At 43.3% G+C, this 16,034-nt stretch overlaps 1 protein-coding gene across 2 annotated transcripts in view; it reads right to left on the bottom strand.

The window, feature by feature from the left end:
* pitpnbl (phosphatidylinositol transfer protein, beta, like) overlaps positions 1-14,126 on the bottom strand; it is an 88,652-nt gene extending 74,526 nt beyond the window's left edge. The window contains exon 1 of one of the 2 annotated variants that reach the window (XM_080524391.1): positions 14,038-14,126. In XM_080524391.1, coding sequence (XP_080380517.1) covers positions 14,038-14,057 — 20 coding nt within the window. In that variant the 5' untranslated portion in view covers positions 14,058-14,126. The remainder of the gene's footprint in view (positions 1-14,037) is intronic. The other variant, XM_080524392.1, reaches the window with a different exon arrangement.
* Between the last annotated feature and the right edge of the window lie 1,908 nt (positions 14,127-16,034).

The following is a 16,034-nucleotide window of genomic DNA, read 5'->3' as shown; positions in this document are numbered from 1 at the left end:
GGTCACAGGCACAGGGTCCATGGATGGATTGGTGAAATATTGAGACATTGATATGTTGAGATATTAAACGGCAAAAAAACACTTTTTTTGGGGGGGGGGGGCTTAATATGTACACTTAACCCCTACTGCCTGTCAAACCACAAATATTTAAAAAAAATAATAAAAATAAAAAAATAATAATACCCGCTTCTCTGTGGTGTAAATATAAAACTGGCTGTTTAAATTTGACAGATAAAAAGCTTCATTGAGACAGTAGAGAGAATGCTTGATGACCAAAACAAACAGTGTGAATAGATACAGATGTTTAGGGGGGGGGTATGACCTAGGAAAAACAGTACAGGGGGATAAGAAGATATCAGAGACATTTTTGAGTTGATCCAAGTTATTTGTTGATATTTAAACAATTCCTTCTCTTCGCCTCTGTTCTTCATGAGCTGATCTGCTACTCAATTCAACAGAATTTGTTGCCAACATTTTTTATCTCATTTTAAGAGTGTCATAGCAAAGGGTCTGAATACTTATGTACATGTATTTAAATTGTTTTAAAAAAACGTACTCAATTATTTTACATTTAATCCATAAAAAACGCAACAAAATATGGAAAAAGAAAAGGCACTGTACATTCCACTGGACTTCCCACAAGCTATAGGCCTATAGGAGGGGTATATCCCAAGATGCCTTGTGTTGGAGATGGAGACTGCAGTAACAGGGGTACTCACAAGTACAATTTGTGAAGGTCCAGTCACACAAATCTCCTAGGTGGTAGAATGTTTTTGGGGAACAGTGATACGTTTAGTAGTTTTTTTGAGTGGTATCTTCGCTTTAGGATATAGTATACCTACTGAGGGTTTAGGATATAGTATACCTACTGAGGGTTTAGGATATAGTATACCTACTGAGGGTGGCTCTCCAGGAGGATGGTTGCCCTACAGGCCTTCTCCCCTGCCCTGAAGGCTACCATGGATAGAGGCCTTCTCCCCTGCCCTACAGGCTACCATGGATAGAGGCCTTCTCCCCTGCCCTACAGGCTACCATGGATAGAGGCCTTCTCCCCTGCCCTACAGGCTACCATGGATAGAGGCCTTCTCCCCTGCCCTACAGGCTACCATGGATAGAGGCCTTCTCCCCTGCCCTACAGGCTACCATGGATAGAGGCCTTCTCCCCTGCCCTACAGGCTACCATGGATAGAGGCCTTCTCCCCTGCCCTACAGGCTACCATGGATAGAGGCCTTCTCCCCTGCCCTACAGGCTACCATGGATAGAGGCCTTCTCCCCTGCCCTACAGGCTACCATGGATAGAGGCCTTCTCCCCTGCCCTACAGGCTACCATGGATAGAGGCCTTCTCCCCTGCCCTACAGGCTACCATGGATAGAGGCCTTCTCCCCTGCCCTACAGGCTACCATGGATAGAGGCCTTCTCCCCTGCCCTACAGGCTACCATGGATAGAGGCCTTCTCCCCTGCCCTGAAGGCTACCATGGATAGAGGCCTTCTCCCCTGCCCTGAAGGCTACCATGGATAGAGGCCTTCTCCCCTGCCCTACAGGCTACCATGGATAGAGGCCTTCTCCCCTGCCCTGAAGGCTACCATGGATAGAGGCCTTCTCCCCTGCCCTGAAGGCTACCATGGATAGAGGCCTTCTCCCCTGCCCTACAGGCTACCATGGATAGAGGCCTTCTCCCCTGCCCTACAGGCTACCATGGATAGAAACTAGGGATGCACGATATGCATTTTTTCCCAACCGATACCGATACCGATGTTTACCCGCTTCTCGTGGCCGATAACCGATATGATAACCGATATAATTTCACAGTTGATAACCTGTAGTTCATGCACACCTGAAGGTAAGAAAGGCTTTGTAGTGAGCAAAGATTGATGATTTAATATTCCATAGTGATCTCACCAAATCTAACTTACATCACTATTGTTAACACAACAAAGAGAACACTTCTGACTCTTCAAATGTTCATTTATTATTTCCTCTAACAAACAGAATCTGTTATAGACAGTGCACAATGCTTTTTTTAGCCAAGATCTGGCCTCCTTTTATGAAAACAAAAAAGGCTCACCTAAGAGTAATTAGATCAAAAATAAAGTGCATCTTGTCTATCCCTGTAAATGGAAAATGCATAAATAAAATATCAAAAAATAAATAAATAAAGTGCATCAGTCAATACAAAAATAAAGACTTTTAAAGAACCAAAAGTTTTATAGAACTTTTACAGAAACTAGTGCCAAATGGCTGCTTACGGCCAAGCTCCACCTGCTGCGTTGCGTCAACTCGCCATCGGCGTTGCGTCAACTTCCCGTTGTCCAAGCTCCACCTGCTGCGTTGCGTCAACGTTGCGTCAACGTCAACGTTCTACTCTAGCTCCACTGGCATTTGTTGTATACGGGAGTAATTTCACCCTTGACTGCAATATGTCCACAACAATAACAACATCATACAGAACATTTTCCAATCAGGGTAATATTTTATCTACATATTCCCAAATAGATAGTTGTTAGTTCAGTAGATGTTCAACTAACTGTCAACAACATTTCAACTAACTAACCACTAATCCTAAACCTTGCCCTAACCTTAAATCTAACCCTATCCTTAACCATAAATCTAGTTACATTATCAACAGCAACAACTAGTCGCATATAAAAAATAATATTTTTCGACCTCAAGGATCAGCCGTTCGTCGTCCATTCCTGCAACAAGCTTTCAAGCACCTGTGGTGATTGACAGCTGACTCGCGTGAATAGCAATTCGCAATAGCTGAGTACCGTATTTTCCGCACTATAAGGCGCACTTAAAAGCCTTTAATTTTCAAAAAAAACGACAGTGCGCCTTATAATCCGGAGCACCTTATATATGGATCAATTGGTTAATTGGTTGATCCATACTGGTTGTACACGGCGCTCAAGGCGCTCTGTCAAAATGTTTCAGTACGACTGGTAAACTACAAAGCCGCACCGCTTGCAGCATTACGGTAATCAGTAAACACCGGTACTGTGCTTACTCACAGTCCCACACCACTTGTGTGTGTATAAAGACCCCAAGTAAAGAAGACTAAACAGAGTTTCCGAGGGAACAAAGCGAGATGGCCACAGTTAGAGTTACACAGTTAGACACAGTTAGATCAGTTAGAGCAGTGTTTTTCAACCTTTTTTGTGCCACGGCACATTTCTTACCTTGAAAAAATCCCACGGCACACCGCCATCCCAAATGCTACAAAATGATACATAGTAGCCTATCATATAGGTAACATTATATGAACTTGTCGTTATACTCACTCAGTGCGAAGCCTGGCCCTGTATGTTGGCCATGTATGCGAGCCTTGCGCACGATTTGTCACTTGCAAGCAGCTTTGCGTCATCACACTTCTCATCAGTTCAAACGGTTTTCAGCTCCTCCCGTAACTCAAACACGCGGGCGGCACTTTTCCGCGGGACAATCATCGGCGTATGGAGCAATAACGTCTTATGCTGGGCTCCCATCTCTTCACATAATGCTGCATATAAGCGGCTTTTCAGAGGTCTTGTTTTTACAAAGTTTACCATACGAACAACAGCTATCTCCGCTGGTAAAGTCTCGGCAACATAGCTGCTTGCTCCATCAGTGCAGACACTTACGCAGCTGTCCCACTGAAGTCTTCCCCTGTTTTTTTTTTTTATGCAATGTCTTGCAAAAAAGACATTTTCTGTGATTGTGTCTCCATCCACAAAGCGTGCATTGGCCAAGAGTTGAGCCAAGACTCAAGTTGCAAAGCAAACTGCCCACTGCCACGTATCTTCTCCAAAACAACATTTTCGATGTCTGCAGACATGTCATCAATGCGTCTGGCAATCGTCTTAATGAATGAATGAAACAATGTAGGTTATTTTTATCATCTTGGGGTATGGGCATACAATCGTTAGGTTTTTCAGTCACATATTCACACACCCTCCTGTCAATCACCTGGAAGAGGACGCTTTGAGGGCGGCGATACGCTTTTCTCTGACTGTTACCATTCTTAAGCCGATCTTTTTGTGCTCGTCAACTTCTAACATTACACTCTGTAATATCATATTTCTTGGCTCCTCGACAGTTGTTTGATGCCTCTGCTTCATTGGCCACCATGGTCTTAAAATTGGCATCGTAACTCCTCCTCTGTTGTTTGTTAACTTGACCAACCACTTGAGCCACTTTTTTCGAGCTGGTCCGAGTGTGTCTCTGCGGTGTCTCTCCGCGGGTGTGTGTGTGAGTGTGTCTCCGCGGGTGTGTGTGTGAGTGTGTCTCCGCGGGTGTGTGTGAGTGTGTCTCCGCGGGTGTGTGTGTGAGTGTGTCTCCGCGGGTGTGTGTGTGAGTGTGTCTCCGCGGGTGTGTGTGTGAGTGTGTCTCTGCAGGTGTGTGTGTGAGTGTGTCTCCGCGGGTGTGTGTGTGAGTGTCTCTCCGCGGGTGTGTGTGTGTGAGTGTGTCTCCATCTCTCCAGGCACCGTCACTGGGGTGTGTGTGAGAGGGAGAAACACGGTGGCTCGCGTGGGGAACAGTCTTTTGGCGCCATACGTTGTTGTGAATTAATATTGACGTGTAAAAGTCTAGGGCGCGAATATAAGACGATGCGACTTTTTCAGACTTTTTTCCGGGGAAAAAACCCCGTCTTATATTCGGGTCAATACGGTAAGTGGAATTTGATAATTTCCCACGGCACATCTGATGATCTCTCACGGCACACTAGTGTTGAACGGCGGCACAGTGGTTGAAAAACACTGAGTTAGAGGACAAACTCCAAAAGTGGGTTGTTGAACAGAGAGGAGCAAGTAGAAGCGTCTCTACAGTCACTATTCGAATGAAGGCAACAGAGCTAGCACGGGACATGAACATCGATGAATTTCGAGGCGGTCCTTCTTGGTGCTTTCAACTTGAAGTTTTAAAGTACCCACTCGATATAATAAACAACAGTTTAACGATCAGTAAACACTTATAATTTGTGTATTGGATTCATTATTCTCGTTTGCCGGAGGCTACCGGTAAGGGAGGGTTGACTTGTAAACATACTTTCGTTTTAGCTCGTGTTCAAAAGCAAGAACTGTGTGTTCATCTAGTTATGTGTAGTTATGTGTTTTTAGCATGTCGATGTTCTCCCAGTATGTTGTGATGTTATTAAAATACAGTTTAGACCTTCGTAGCGATGTGTTTTGTTAGCAGCGTTCGTAGCTGTGGCTGCGTTCAGAGTCACTTTTCTCCCATTCAGTGTTTGAGGTGAACCAACATTCAAATACGCCTGTCGTGTTCAATCTTTCTCTGATTTGAATGTATGACACATCATTTGAAAGCTTACAATCTGTAGTTTAAGCATGTGTAAAAACTGAAAAATTACGTTGCACATTTCACCAGGAGCTGTCACATATTGGTTGTTGGTTATAATTGTATAGCCTATTGGTTGTTTTCTGGTGTTGTTTTCTTGTTTTGCTCTGTTTGTAGTCTACTTTATGTATTTTTATCAGCTGTTAAATCACCACAGCGGTTAATCCACTAATAGAGATAATACCAGATTGAAAATGCTTGTAGCTAACTACTCTATATCTCGTGGTCGCAGCTATTGCGAATTGCTATTCACGCGAGTCAGCTGTGAATCACCGCAGGTCCTTGACTCTTGTTGCAAAAATGGATGACGAACGGCTGATACTTGAGGTGGAAAAATATATATTTTTGACAGTGGAGCAGGTAGAACGTTGACGGTGACAACGCTCAGGTGGAGCATGGACAACGGGAAGTTGACACAACACCGATGGAGAGGTGACGCAACGCAGTAGGTGGAGCTTGGGCGTAACGCAACCCCAGTCAAACGTTTGACTGCAGTATCTTCTATTCTATGCGCCTTATAATCCGGTGCACCCTGTATATGAAAACAGTTCTAAAATAGGCCATTCATTGAAGGTGCGCCTTATAATCCGGTGCGCCTTATATTTTTCACATGCTTAAACTACAGATTGTAAGCTTTCAAATGATGTGTCATACATTCAAATCAGAGAAAGATTGAACACGACAGGTGTATTTGAATGTTGGTTCACCTCAAACACTGAATGGGAGAAAAGTGACTCTGAACACAGCCCCAGCTATGAACGCAGCCACAGCTACGAACGCTGCTAACAAAACACATCGCTACGAAAGTCTAAACGGTATTTTAATAACATGACAACATACTGGGAGAACATCGACATGCTAAAAACACATAACTACACATAACTAGATGAACACACAGTTCTTGCTTTTGAACACGAGCTAAAACGAAAGTATGTTTACAAGTCAACCCTCCTTTACCGGTAGCCTCCGGCAAACGAGAATAATGAATCCAATATACAAATTATAAGTGTTTAGTGATCGTTAAACTGTTGTTTATTATATCGAGTGGGTACTTTAAAACTTCAAGTTGAAAGCACCAAGAAGGACCGCCTCGAAATTCATCGATGTTCATGTCCCGTGCTAGCGCTGTTGCCTTCATTCGAATAGTGACTGTAGAGACGCTTCTACTTGCTGCTCTCTGTTCAACAACCCACTGTTCGAGTTTGTCCTCTAACTGTGGCCATCTCGCTTTGTTCCCTCGGAAACTCTGTTTAGTCTTCTTTACTTGGGGTCTTGTGGTGTGGGACTGTGAGTAAGCACATCAGTACCGGTGTTTACTGATTACCGTAATGCTGCAAGCGGTGCGGCTTTGTAGTTTACCAGTCGTACTGAAACATTTTGACAGAGCGCCTTGAGCGCCGTGTACAACCAGTATGGATCAACCAATTAACCAATTGATCCATATATAAGGCGCTCCGGATTATAAGGCGCACTGTCGGTTTTTTTGAAAATTAAAGGCTTTTAAGTGCGCCTTATAGTGCGGAATATACGGTACATTATACAGCGCGTCGGATTCAACGTCAATGAACGCACACACCCAAGAACAACACTGCACGTGAAACGCCCAGGTGTGAATCTGTGAAGACGTTTCAGTAGCTAGCAACATTCATGGTGTGGATAAATGGCTTCAGCAGAGCCAGAAGCAACGATTTAGTCCCGAAAAACAGCACTTCTGTTGTAAGTATTTCGGGTTTAGGAGGACAGATGTGCAACAAAAGCAGGTGTTGCGCACAACCTGTCGTGGAACAATCGCTACATCCAGAGGCAACGCCACAAACCTGTATCAGCACTTGAAAAAGTACCACGGGCAGCTCTATGACGAATGTACGGTCAGAAACGGAGAGTTAAGTGAAAGTCCCGTAGCCCAGTCTAACGTTAAGCAAACTAGAGTTTTAGAGTCGTTTGCTCCGTATGAAAAGGGCTCAAGAAGGCACCGTGAAATAACCAATTCCATCACGCACTACCTCGCTAAAGACATGGTGTCTATTAACACTGAGCAACGAAGGGTTTAAAAAAACTCATCCAAACGCTGGATAAAAGATAATGTGATTCCATCCCGCACGTACTTTAGTCATGCGGCCATCCCAGAAATGTACGCGGAATGTAGGAAGATACTTGAGACGGAGCTGAAAAATGACGAGTACTATGCAACAACAACCGATCTGCGGTCGAGCAGGTCGACCGAGCCGTGTCTCAATCTCACCGTGCACTTCATACATTACGACGACGAGTTGAAGAGTTGCCGGCAAACGGTATACTTTCCTGCTTTATCTATTTCAATGTTTACAGAAAGCACCTATTCTTTTTTACTGGACATTTGTATTATCACTTTATTTAACTTGATTGCAGTATGTGCAATATTTAGATGCTGCTCCTGAGCCATAATTAAATAACCTTGTTTGTAGAAAGGTCCTATTTTATTTTCATATTGGAATTGTTAAAAAAATGTGATACTTGTTGAGAGAAACAAAATGGCAGCTGTTTAAAAAACCCATACATAAATATGTTGTTCCAATTAATATCTTTTAAGTTATCATCCTTGCATTAGAATTAGAGCAGTTAACAGTTTGATGGTATCATGTGGTAATTCTCTATGAAATTAGCCCATGATAGAAGGTGATAGTCATACAGATTCATCCAATCACCTGCCAAGTATTTTTGAAAGTACCTGCCCTTTTCCAAACAGCTTCCAATGAAGCTTTCCTAGATGGTTGTGTGTAACAAACCATCTGAGTCAGGTTAGTAATGCTCCATCACATGTTTTAATCTGAAGCTTGACTTTAAAGCAACCCAACTTTAAAGCAACCCAATGTAAGTTTAGTTCTTCCACTCGTAGCTCGGGCTGTGGGGCTGCTAGAGGAGGGAGCCAATTATCCTAAGTCCCCTGAAGACGTACAAACAAACTGCACGTTGATACGACCTTCCTAGCCGGAGATATGGCCACACTTTACAAAAACTTCTGTTGGGTCGCTTTAAAAAAAAAAAGAATCGCAAATTAAATCGCAATATCTGTCCAAATAATCGCAATTAGATTTTTTTTCCCCAAATCGTGCAGCCCTAGGCTTGAACCGCCAACCTTGCGATGATTAGACGGCGGCTCTACCTCCTGCGCCACAGCCGCCCCAACAACGGATCCATACAGATTAGGGATGCACCGAACATTCGGCCACCGAATGTATTCGGCCGAATATCGCAAAATAAAGCACATTCGGTATTCGGCCGAATGTGTGAAAACACCGAATGTTTACCACCGAATAGTGGCCGTGTTTTGATGATACTTGCCAGGTCATTAGGGAAGAACTGACGATGAGTGAAGGGAAGTCCAGGGTAGATGTAGACAGAGGGTTGATTGGGAGTGGAGACAGAGGGTTGATTGGGAGTGGAGACAGGTGTGCAGGTTTGGCTGAAGATCTAATTAGCGGGGACAAGCCTCAGCTGCGGCGGAGAGCACGCTGTGCTCGAGCTGTGGGGGCGGGGGAGGGTGTGTGGGGGCGGGGGAGGGTGTGTGGGGGCGGGGGAGGGTGTGTGGGGGCGGGGGAGGGTGTGTGAAGGCCCAGCCGTAACACTATGTCATTGAACCATACGGACATCAATACTTAAGCCACAACATACAGCATTATCAAAATCCTGTAGCATCTCTTTAAAGAGAGTTCACCTAATTAGTTAACTTGCAATCTTCCAAAGTATTTTGTAATAATATTATCATGGCACATCATTCTTGTTAACACAAGTCATGAATAAAGCTTCGGCCTACATTGATGAAAGATTTTCTTTCAGCAGCTATTCAGGGAAAACAAAAACATTTAATTTGACTGATTTATTTTATTTATTGTGCTTTGTTGGTATAGACTGATGTCTGCTGGAATGTTCAATAAAAGTTATTTTTTTTCAATCTCAATTTCTTTCTTTGAGAAGCATGAATAAAAAGCAAAATGTATTTAGTTTATGCAATGATAAAATTAAAAACTGCCGATACACATTCGGTATTCGGTATTCGGCCAAGTGTTTCCTTAAATTCGGCTTCGGCCAAGAATTTTCATTTCGGTGCATCCCTAATACAGATGCCTACCTGGCCTACCAGAACCATAACTGGGTCTCTCTCTCCCTTTTACCCTCAAGACGAGGAAGAACCTCAGTTGCATACAGATTATCCCTTTGTTTTATTAAATACGCCCAGCGTGGCTGAAACGTACCCCGGTCTGTGTGTCGTTCTCTGAACTGGGTGTGTGCTTCTCCCCCGGCCGGTACCAGGGATTGCCACACATTCATGTGCGAAAGCCTCTACTGACCCAGTGTTTCCCATAGGGTTTTGTGAGACTGTTGTGGGTGGACGACATATTAAAAAACAAACAAAAATAACACAACACCGGCCTTGCCACAAACCTGCTCCAACACTTTCCCGCAACAGCGCTGAAATATAGAAGTAGTCTAGTGGCTCCAGAGACACCACATATGGCCCTGTGCCTGGACCCTGTGCCTAGAGCAAAAATACCAAAGTCCCGAAAAATGTACTTACAAGTTGATTGCATGGCAATACATCAGTAAACAAAGTGTGTGAACGAGCAAGCTTCCAGACGCGGGGTGGGAGTAAGAGATGCTTTGCTGAAGCAACGGCGCAAAACACAACGTTAGGGATCTGTTATGTTATTATGAGTGTAAAAAATTTATGTTTCGGTGAAACTGTGGTGGAACAAATAAGACAGGATGTCACAGTCTAGGTAATTAATGGGAAACACGGACTGACCATTTACAATAGTGCTGCTTTTTTGGACTCTTTTAAATCTCTGCAATATGGAGTATCACATTTTGTGATCCATTTTATGTGATTTTGTTACTTTCTATTTTTGTATCACCTTGGACAGGTTTATAATTTCTATAAAACAAAAAGCAACCTGAGCATTTTTGTCTAGAGGTAGGCCTAGTATTGTCTAGAGGTAGGCCTAGTATTTTTGGAGTTGAAAATATGGCTGTGGGCTGTCCTGCTCTGACCACCTGACTCATGGTAACATGGTAAACAAAAGTGCTGAGATTGTCTTTTAGTTCACATTTTAGAGGAATCAGACTGGTTGAACAGGGTATTAGCACTCTCCTGCAACATATCTACTTTGGTGAGTAACACAAGGATATTGAAGCAAAGTCACTGAACAACAGACCAGGGAAAGACATGAGCCAGTCAAGGTTTCCAGTCTAAAGCCCAATGCACACAGCGTGCGATTTCTGTTGCACGACAACATTCCATTTTGAAGTTTGAATGGAAGTCTATGAGAACATCGCATCCCAACGCACACGGCCCCGATTTTAATCGCACGGCGAAAATTCGATTCCATTCATTTCGAATGGGACAAAGCACACGGCGTGCGAGTTTTGTCGCACTGTCAAATTTTGCAAATGTTGTAAAGGTTTGTGGTGCGACGGATTATTGCATCACAATGGGACAATTGGGAAAACTTCAACTGGTCTATCTAAATTAATTGAGTCACTCATAACGGGGAGAGAGACTGGAGCATACATTTTTGACTGTCTCCTTTTTTGCGATTTCGCGGTTGAAAAGTTGCATAACTTGTTGAAAAGTTGGGTATCTAATCTAGCCAGCCAGACCGAGCCACTTTGAAACACCCGCAAGCACACGCACATGCTTTATGATTATTCCCTTTTCTTTTTTTCTCTATTTGATTATAGGAAGACTCACTCATCCTTACCCTAACCAGGGTTCGTAACCAGACCCTTCCCTTCCCTTTTACCACCTTGCACATAGCCTAGCCCTAGGTCATGGGTACTTATATTTCTTATGGTAATTCTACAACTTAGCCCTACTAAAAAAAGCTATGTTTTTAGTCTAGGGCTGAAGTTGGAAGCAGATTCACGCCTGCCTGCCGGAGTTCATATTAGGTAAAAAGGGGAGGGTCTAAGCAGATGCTCTGGCTAATTGAATTAACGTTCCGTATTGGTCCTAAACTACCATGTGACATTATACGGAAGTAGTTGAAAGTGGGCGGCTACATCTGTGTCTTTTTTTTCACATACAAGACGCCTATATTACATAATAATAACAATCGAGCATGTAGGCACAATATTGTAGCGTGAACGCAGGAACAATCGTCAGCCAGACGGACTTACATATTGAGCCTCATCGGTTGGCAGTGCACCGCTCAGACCCCACGGGGGGGTCTCAAATACCCGGCGAGTTACGTGCCCTTTTAATTATTTACTATTCAGCCAATATGTCCAATGTTTGTCTTATTTATAGGCCTATGATTATTTGAATGAGATTAATTTGTACTACTGTATATTTATGATGATTAATTGAGATGCATGATCAGTTGTGGAAGTTGAGTCCTAGGGGCGAATAGCTAGATGTTGGACTGTCTCAGTCCTCCGAATCTATGTCTGCCTGATCATCGCCCATAATAATAAAGTGGCTTTTATAATACACCTTTCTGGCTGTGTGTTTTGTGCGCTCCCTCTCCTGACATTTTACCAATACCCCTAAATCAGGGGACCCACATATTTTATCACAATATGTCCAGTTGTATCTTGTAGAAATTGTGGAAGCAAGGCAAGCAATATTGGTAGAGCCTATTGTAATCAGCCTGCCTGGTCCGACTACGTAACAATTGTGAATGGAATGTTGAGGTGCAACAGAAATTGCATCGCACGCCGTGTGCATTGGGATGCGATTTTTTATGATTTTCTCAGACTTCAATGGTGTGAGTTGAAAATGGAATTTTGCGGTGTGACAAAATCGCACGCTGTGTGCATTGGGCTTAACAGGGCAGAACAGAAGGCTCAGCACCTTGGACGAGAGCTAGATATTGTTGGGCTTTTCATAGTAGAAAGCTACTTGCTACTTTAGTACCACAATATCGCTGATTAGAGTTGGCCGGCTGATGGAAGTAGATTAAAACACAGATGTTTAGTGGAGGCACATTCCAGCCCACTGACTGAAACAGGAAAACACACTGACTCTCTTATCACTGAATATAAACCTGCTTCAAGACATCCTCATTTGTTTGTTCGATTGTTCTTATCTTGAAGAAAGTTTCATTATCTATTTGTTTATTAACTCCTCCAAAAAAGTTTGGAAACGTTATTTTGGTCGATTATTCCTCCCCTTTAATAATACCAATTGGTATTGTATTTTATATCATTGGAAAGTCTGATTAGTCACCTTTACAACGAGGTACAACTTGTAAGGATCATGCATTCGTGGAATGCGGAACTAACTCCATTCTCCAGGATGACAACGCTCGCCCTCACAGAGCCAGGATCATCACAGAGTACCTCCAGAATTTGGGAGTGGAGAGGATGGAATGGCCTGCCGTGAATCCAGACCTCAACCCAACTGAACACTTGTGGGATCAGCTTGGGCGTGCTGTATGTGCCAGAGTGACCAACGCAACCATGTTGGCTGACTTGAGTCAAATCCTGGTTGAGGAATGGGATGTCATCCCACAGCAGTGTGTGACCAGGCTGGTGACCAGCATGAGGAGGAGGTGCCAAGTTGTTGTGACTGTGTATGGATCTTCCACACGCTACTGAGGTCCCTGACAGTGTAAAATGAATAAAGTGTAAAAATAGCCAATATGTGTTGTTTTTTCCTTATTACTGTGGGAGAGTGCAATCATCCAATCCACCAAGCAACTGAAAACGAGAGTGAATACCAACAGAAGAATATTGCTGGGGATTTTGGCAAATATTTTTGGGCCGCTACCCACACGTTTAGCTGTGTTGCTTCTTCCACGAATGCATGATCCTTACAAGTTGTACCTCGTTGTAAAGGTGACTAATCAGGCTTTCCAACGATATAAAATACAATACCAATTGGTATTATTAATGGGGTGGAATAATCGACCAAAATAATAGTTATGGGTACCGGCTATCAAAATAAGAGTCTTAGCATCAAGCATCGTTCTAACACTGGCAGACAGTGACGGGCAGGACTCTTATTCTGACATGCACATGGAAGGGAAAGGGTGCACTTGGCATTAGACGGCACGATGAATACACCACCGCCTCATGAACAAAGTAGCTTTTGACTTCATCTCAAGTTCCCGCAAGAAAGAACAACATAACAGAACATGGAGGATATTAAGGTCTTGGCGCAGGTTTCTAGTAATGCAGCGATGTCTCTGTGACCCGCCAGAGACCCTCTCGTAGGGTTGACGTCCAGCCAGGGCTAGGATGTCTTACTGGACCTCATGTATGGTGGAATAGAAGCTATTATGTTCTGGCTAACATCAACAACCTGTCAATCTAACGTTAGCTTAACCTACTGGACCTTATTGGCATAAGACAGCGCCACTGTTTTCTTTGCTATATGGCGAATTGATCGTATCACGACGAGATATAATATGGAAGTCATGTCAAACTAGCCGTGTGTTTGATTACATTGACGAGGGTCTACCGGCTTTGTTAGACACAGAGTTGATTATTGAATGTAGATCACTGAAATATACCTCTCTCGCTCGTTCACGTATCTGGCTAACGATAGCCAACTAGCCCCCTATCGTAAATCACTGCTTCGCATTGCTCTCTTATTGAACCATGCGTTATTCTGCATTAGCCAGCTTAATATCTAACCGATCTCTGTGTTGGGTGGAAATGTGGAAGAGTCATAATGAGCGCAATTATTTAAATAGAATTTGCGTGCAAGATGTACTCACTATTCCTTTATCAGTACCATCCCGAATCTGGGTAGAATAGTAGCTGGCTGGCTACATTCAATAACACAGCTCGACCACCGGCAGGGCAGAACACCAGCAGCCAAGCCGAACAATCACTTCTGGGTCAGGGAAGAACACCAGCAGCCAAGCCAAACAATCACTTCCAGGTCATGTTTTTCCGAGGTAGCTGTTAAACGGGATCCCTGCGACGGTGTTAGTACAGGTGTAAGTACCGGAATTTCCGACCCGCGAGGTTTTTCCGACCCTACCAGATCCGGTCATAGGTTCAGCCCTTTCCGGCCATAGGTAGCGCTATGATTCGCTATGATTCGCGATGACAACGATGACAACGAAGACCCGTTAGTAGATCTGAAACTGTGTGTTGTGTGTGTGTTTCGCGCGCATCGCGCGTGCGCGCGTGTGTGCCCGCGCGTGTGACCAATGTGTCACAGTGTGTGTGTTCAAGTAATCATGACACGGTAGACATTTCTAAGAATGTATTTCACTATTTCTGAGTATTTCACTACTCAGTTATACATTTTCCATAGTTTGCTTCAAATAGCTGTTATGTGATAATAAAGTAATAATAATAATAATAATAACATATATTTCAACCCTTTGTATATATACACATCTCTGCATTCTCTGTGCCATTATGCTTGTTAACCATTTTAATTCGTTAGAGTAAACTAATAGGTATGAAATGAAAAAAAGATGCATTACCTTTAGCTATGGTTAATGTAATAGGGTCAACCATTACATATCTTATCCTATTATCTTTTATCACTTTCTCTTCAGAGAATGGTAGAGATGTATTAATTACTATGGCCACACCCCTCTTCTTACCATATGACGCATGAAATACTTGGTTTACCAAATCCTTTCTCAATGTTTTGTAGTCTTCCTCAATCAGATGTGTTTTTTGTAGTAAAGCAACACGATTTAATGAAATGCAATGAATTTATTGTAAATCAATACAGCATGAAACCATATTTACATAAAAATGGATTGACCATACACAAACAAAAACGTATTCATTCACAAATTAGCTGGAATCAAGTAAAAACATTGTGTAGGTTAACCGAAATATAGCATGTGTACCAGGGTTTCCGTTAACCGGTAATTACCGGTCTTTGTCCGGTAAAATGTGTTGAAATCCGACAAATTGAAAACTCGTCGGACATAATGTCCGGTGAAAATAATTCCCTCTAAGCACAATTTGGCTTCGGGCCACCATTTTCAGCTGAGCACCAAACACACACACACTCATACACGCACAACACTGCCCGAGAGAGAAGGACCCGCCCCCTTTAGTTAGCCTGCCCGAGAGAGAAGGACCCGCCCCCTTTAGTTAGCCTGCCCGAGAGAGAAGGACCCGCCCCCTTTAGTTAGCCTATAGCCTATAGGCTAACTAAAGGGGGCGGGTCCTTCTCTCTCGGGCAGTGTTGTGTGTGTGTGTTTGGTGCTCAGCTGAAAATGGTGTCCCGAAGCGGAGCGGATAACAAACGAAACGGACAACATTTACACTATGGAGACAAACTTCAGCGATATGATCTAACAGCCGGTCTTCAGGACGACATACAAAAACAGTTATGTTCTCCTCATTGTCATACTCCCGAGTCCGATTAAGTATGATTTGACAGGCAGCTAAACGAAATGCCTTCCCAACCAGCGAGACCTGGGGGGTATTCCATCAACGTCGCTAAAGGAAAATCCTGGCTTATTTTTGATAACTCTCGCGAGATTTATCGGAATATGCCTGTATATTTTTAGGAACCCTCGCGAGACTTTGTCAGACTAAACCTGGATTTTCTTTTAGCGATGTTGATGGAATACCCCCCTGGTTATAGAAATGACGTTGTTTTATTGATTAAAAAAAAGGGTAAAACTGGAAAGAGAAAATAGAAAACTCACATTAATCCCAAACAATTTAACAAACTTCAGTTAACGTAATGTGGAGTCCGTTCATTGATCGATGCTGTCTGTTCAGTTCCCAG

The sequence above is a fragment of the Nansenia antarctica genome, assembly GCF_963989245.1.
Source record: "Nansenia antarctica genome assembly, chromosome: 2".
NCBI classification, from domain to species: Eukaryota; Metazoa; Chordata; class Actinopteri; order Argentiniformes; family Microstomatidae; genus Nansenia; species Nansenia antarctica.
The sequence above is the reverse complement of the archived record's forward strand: the minus strand, read 5'-3'. Positions and strand labels throughout refer to the sequence as shown.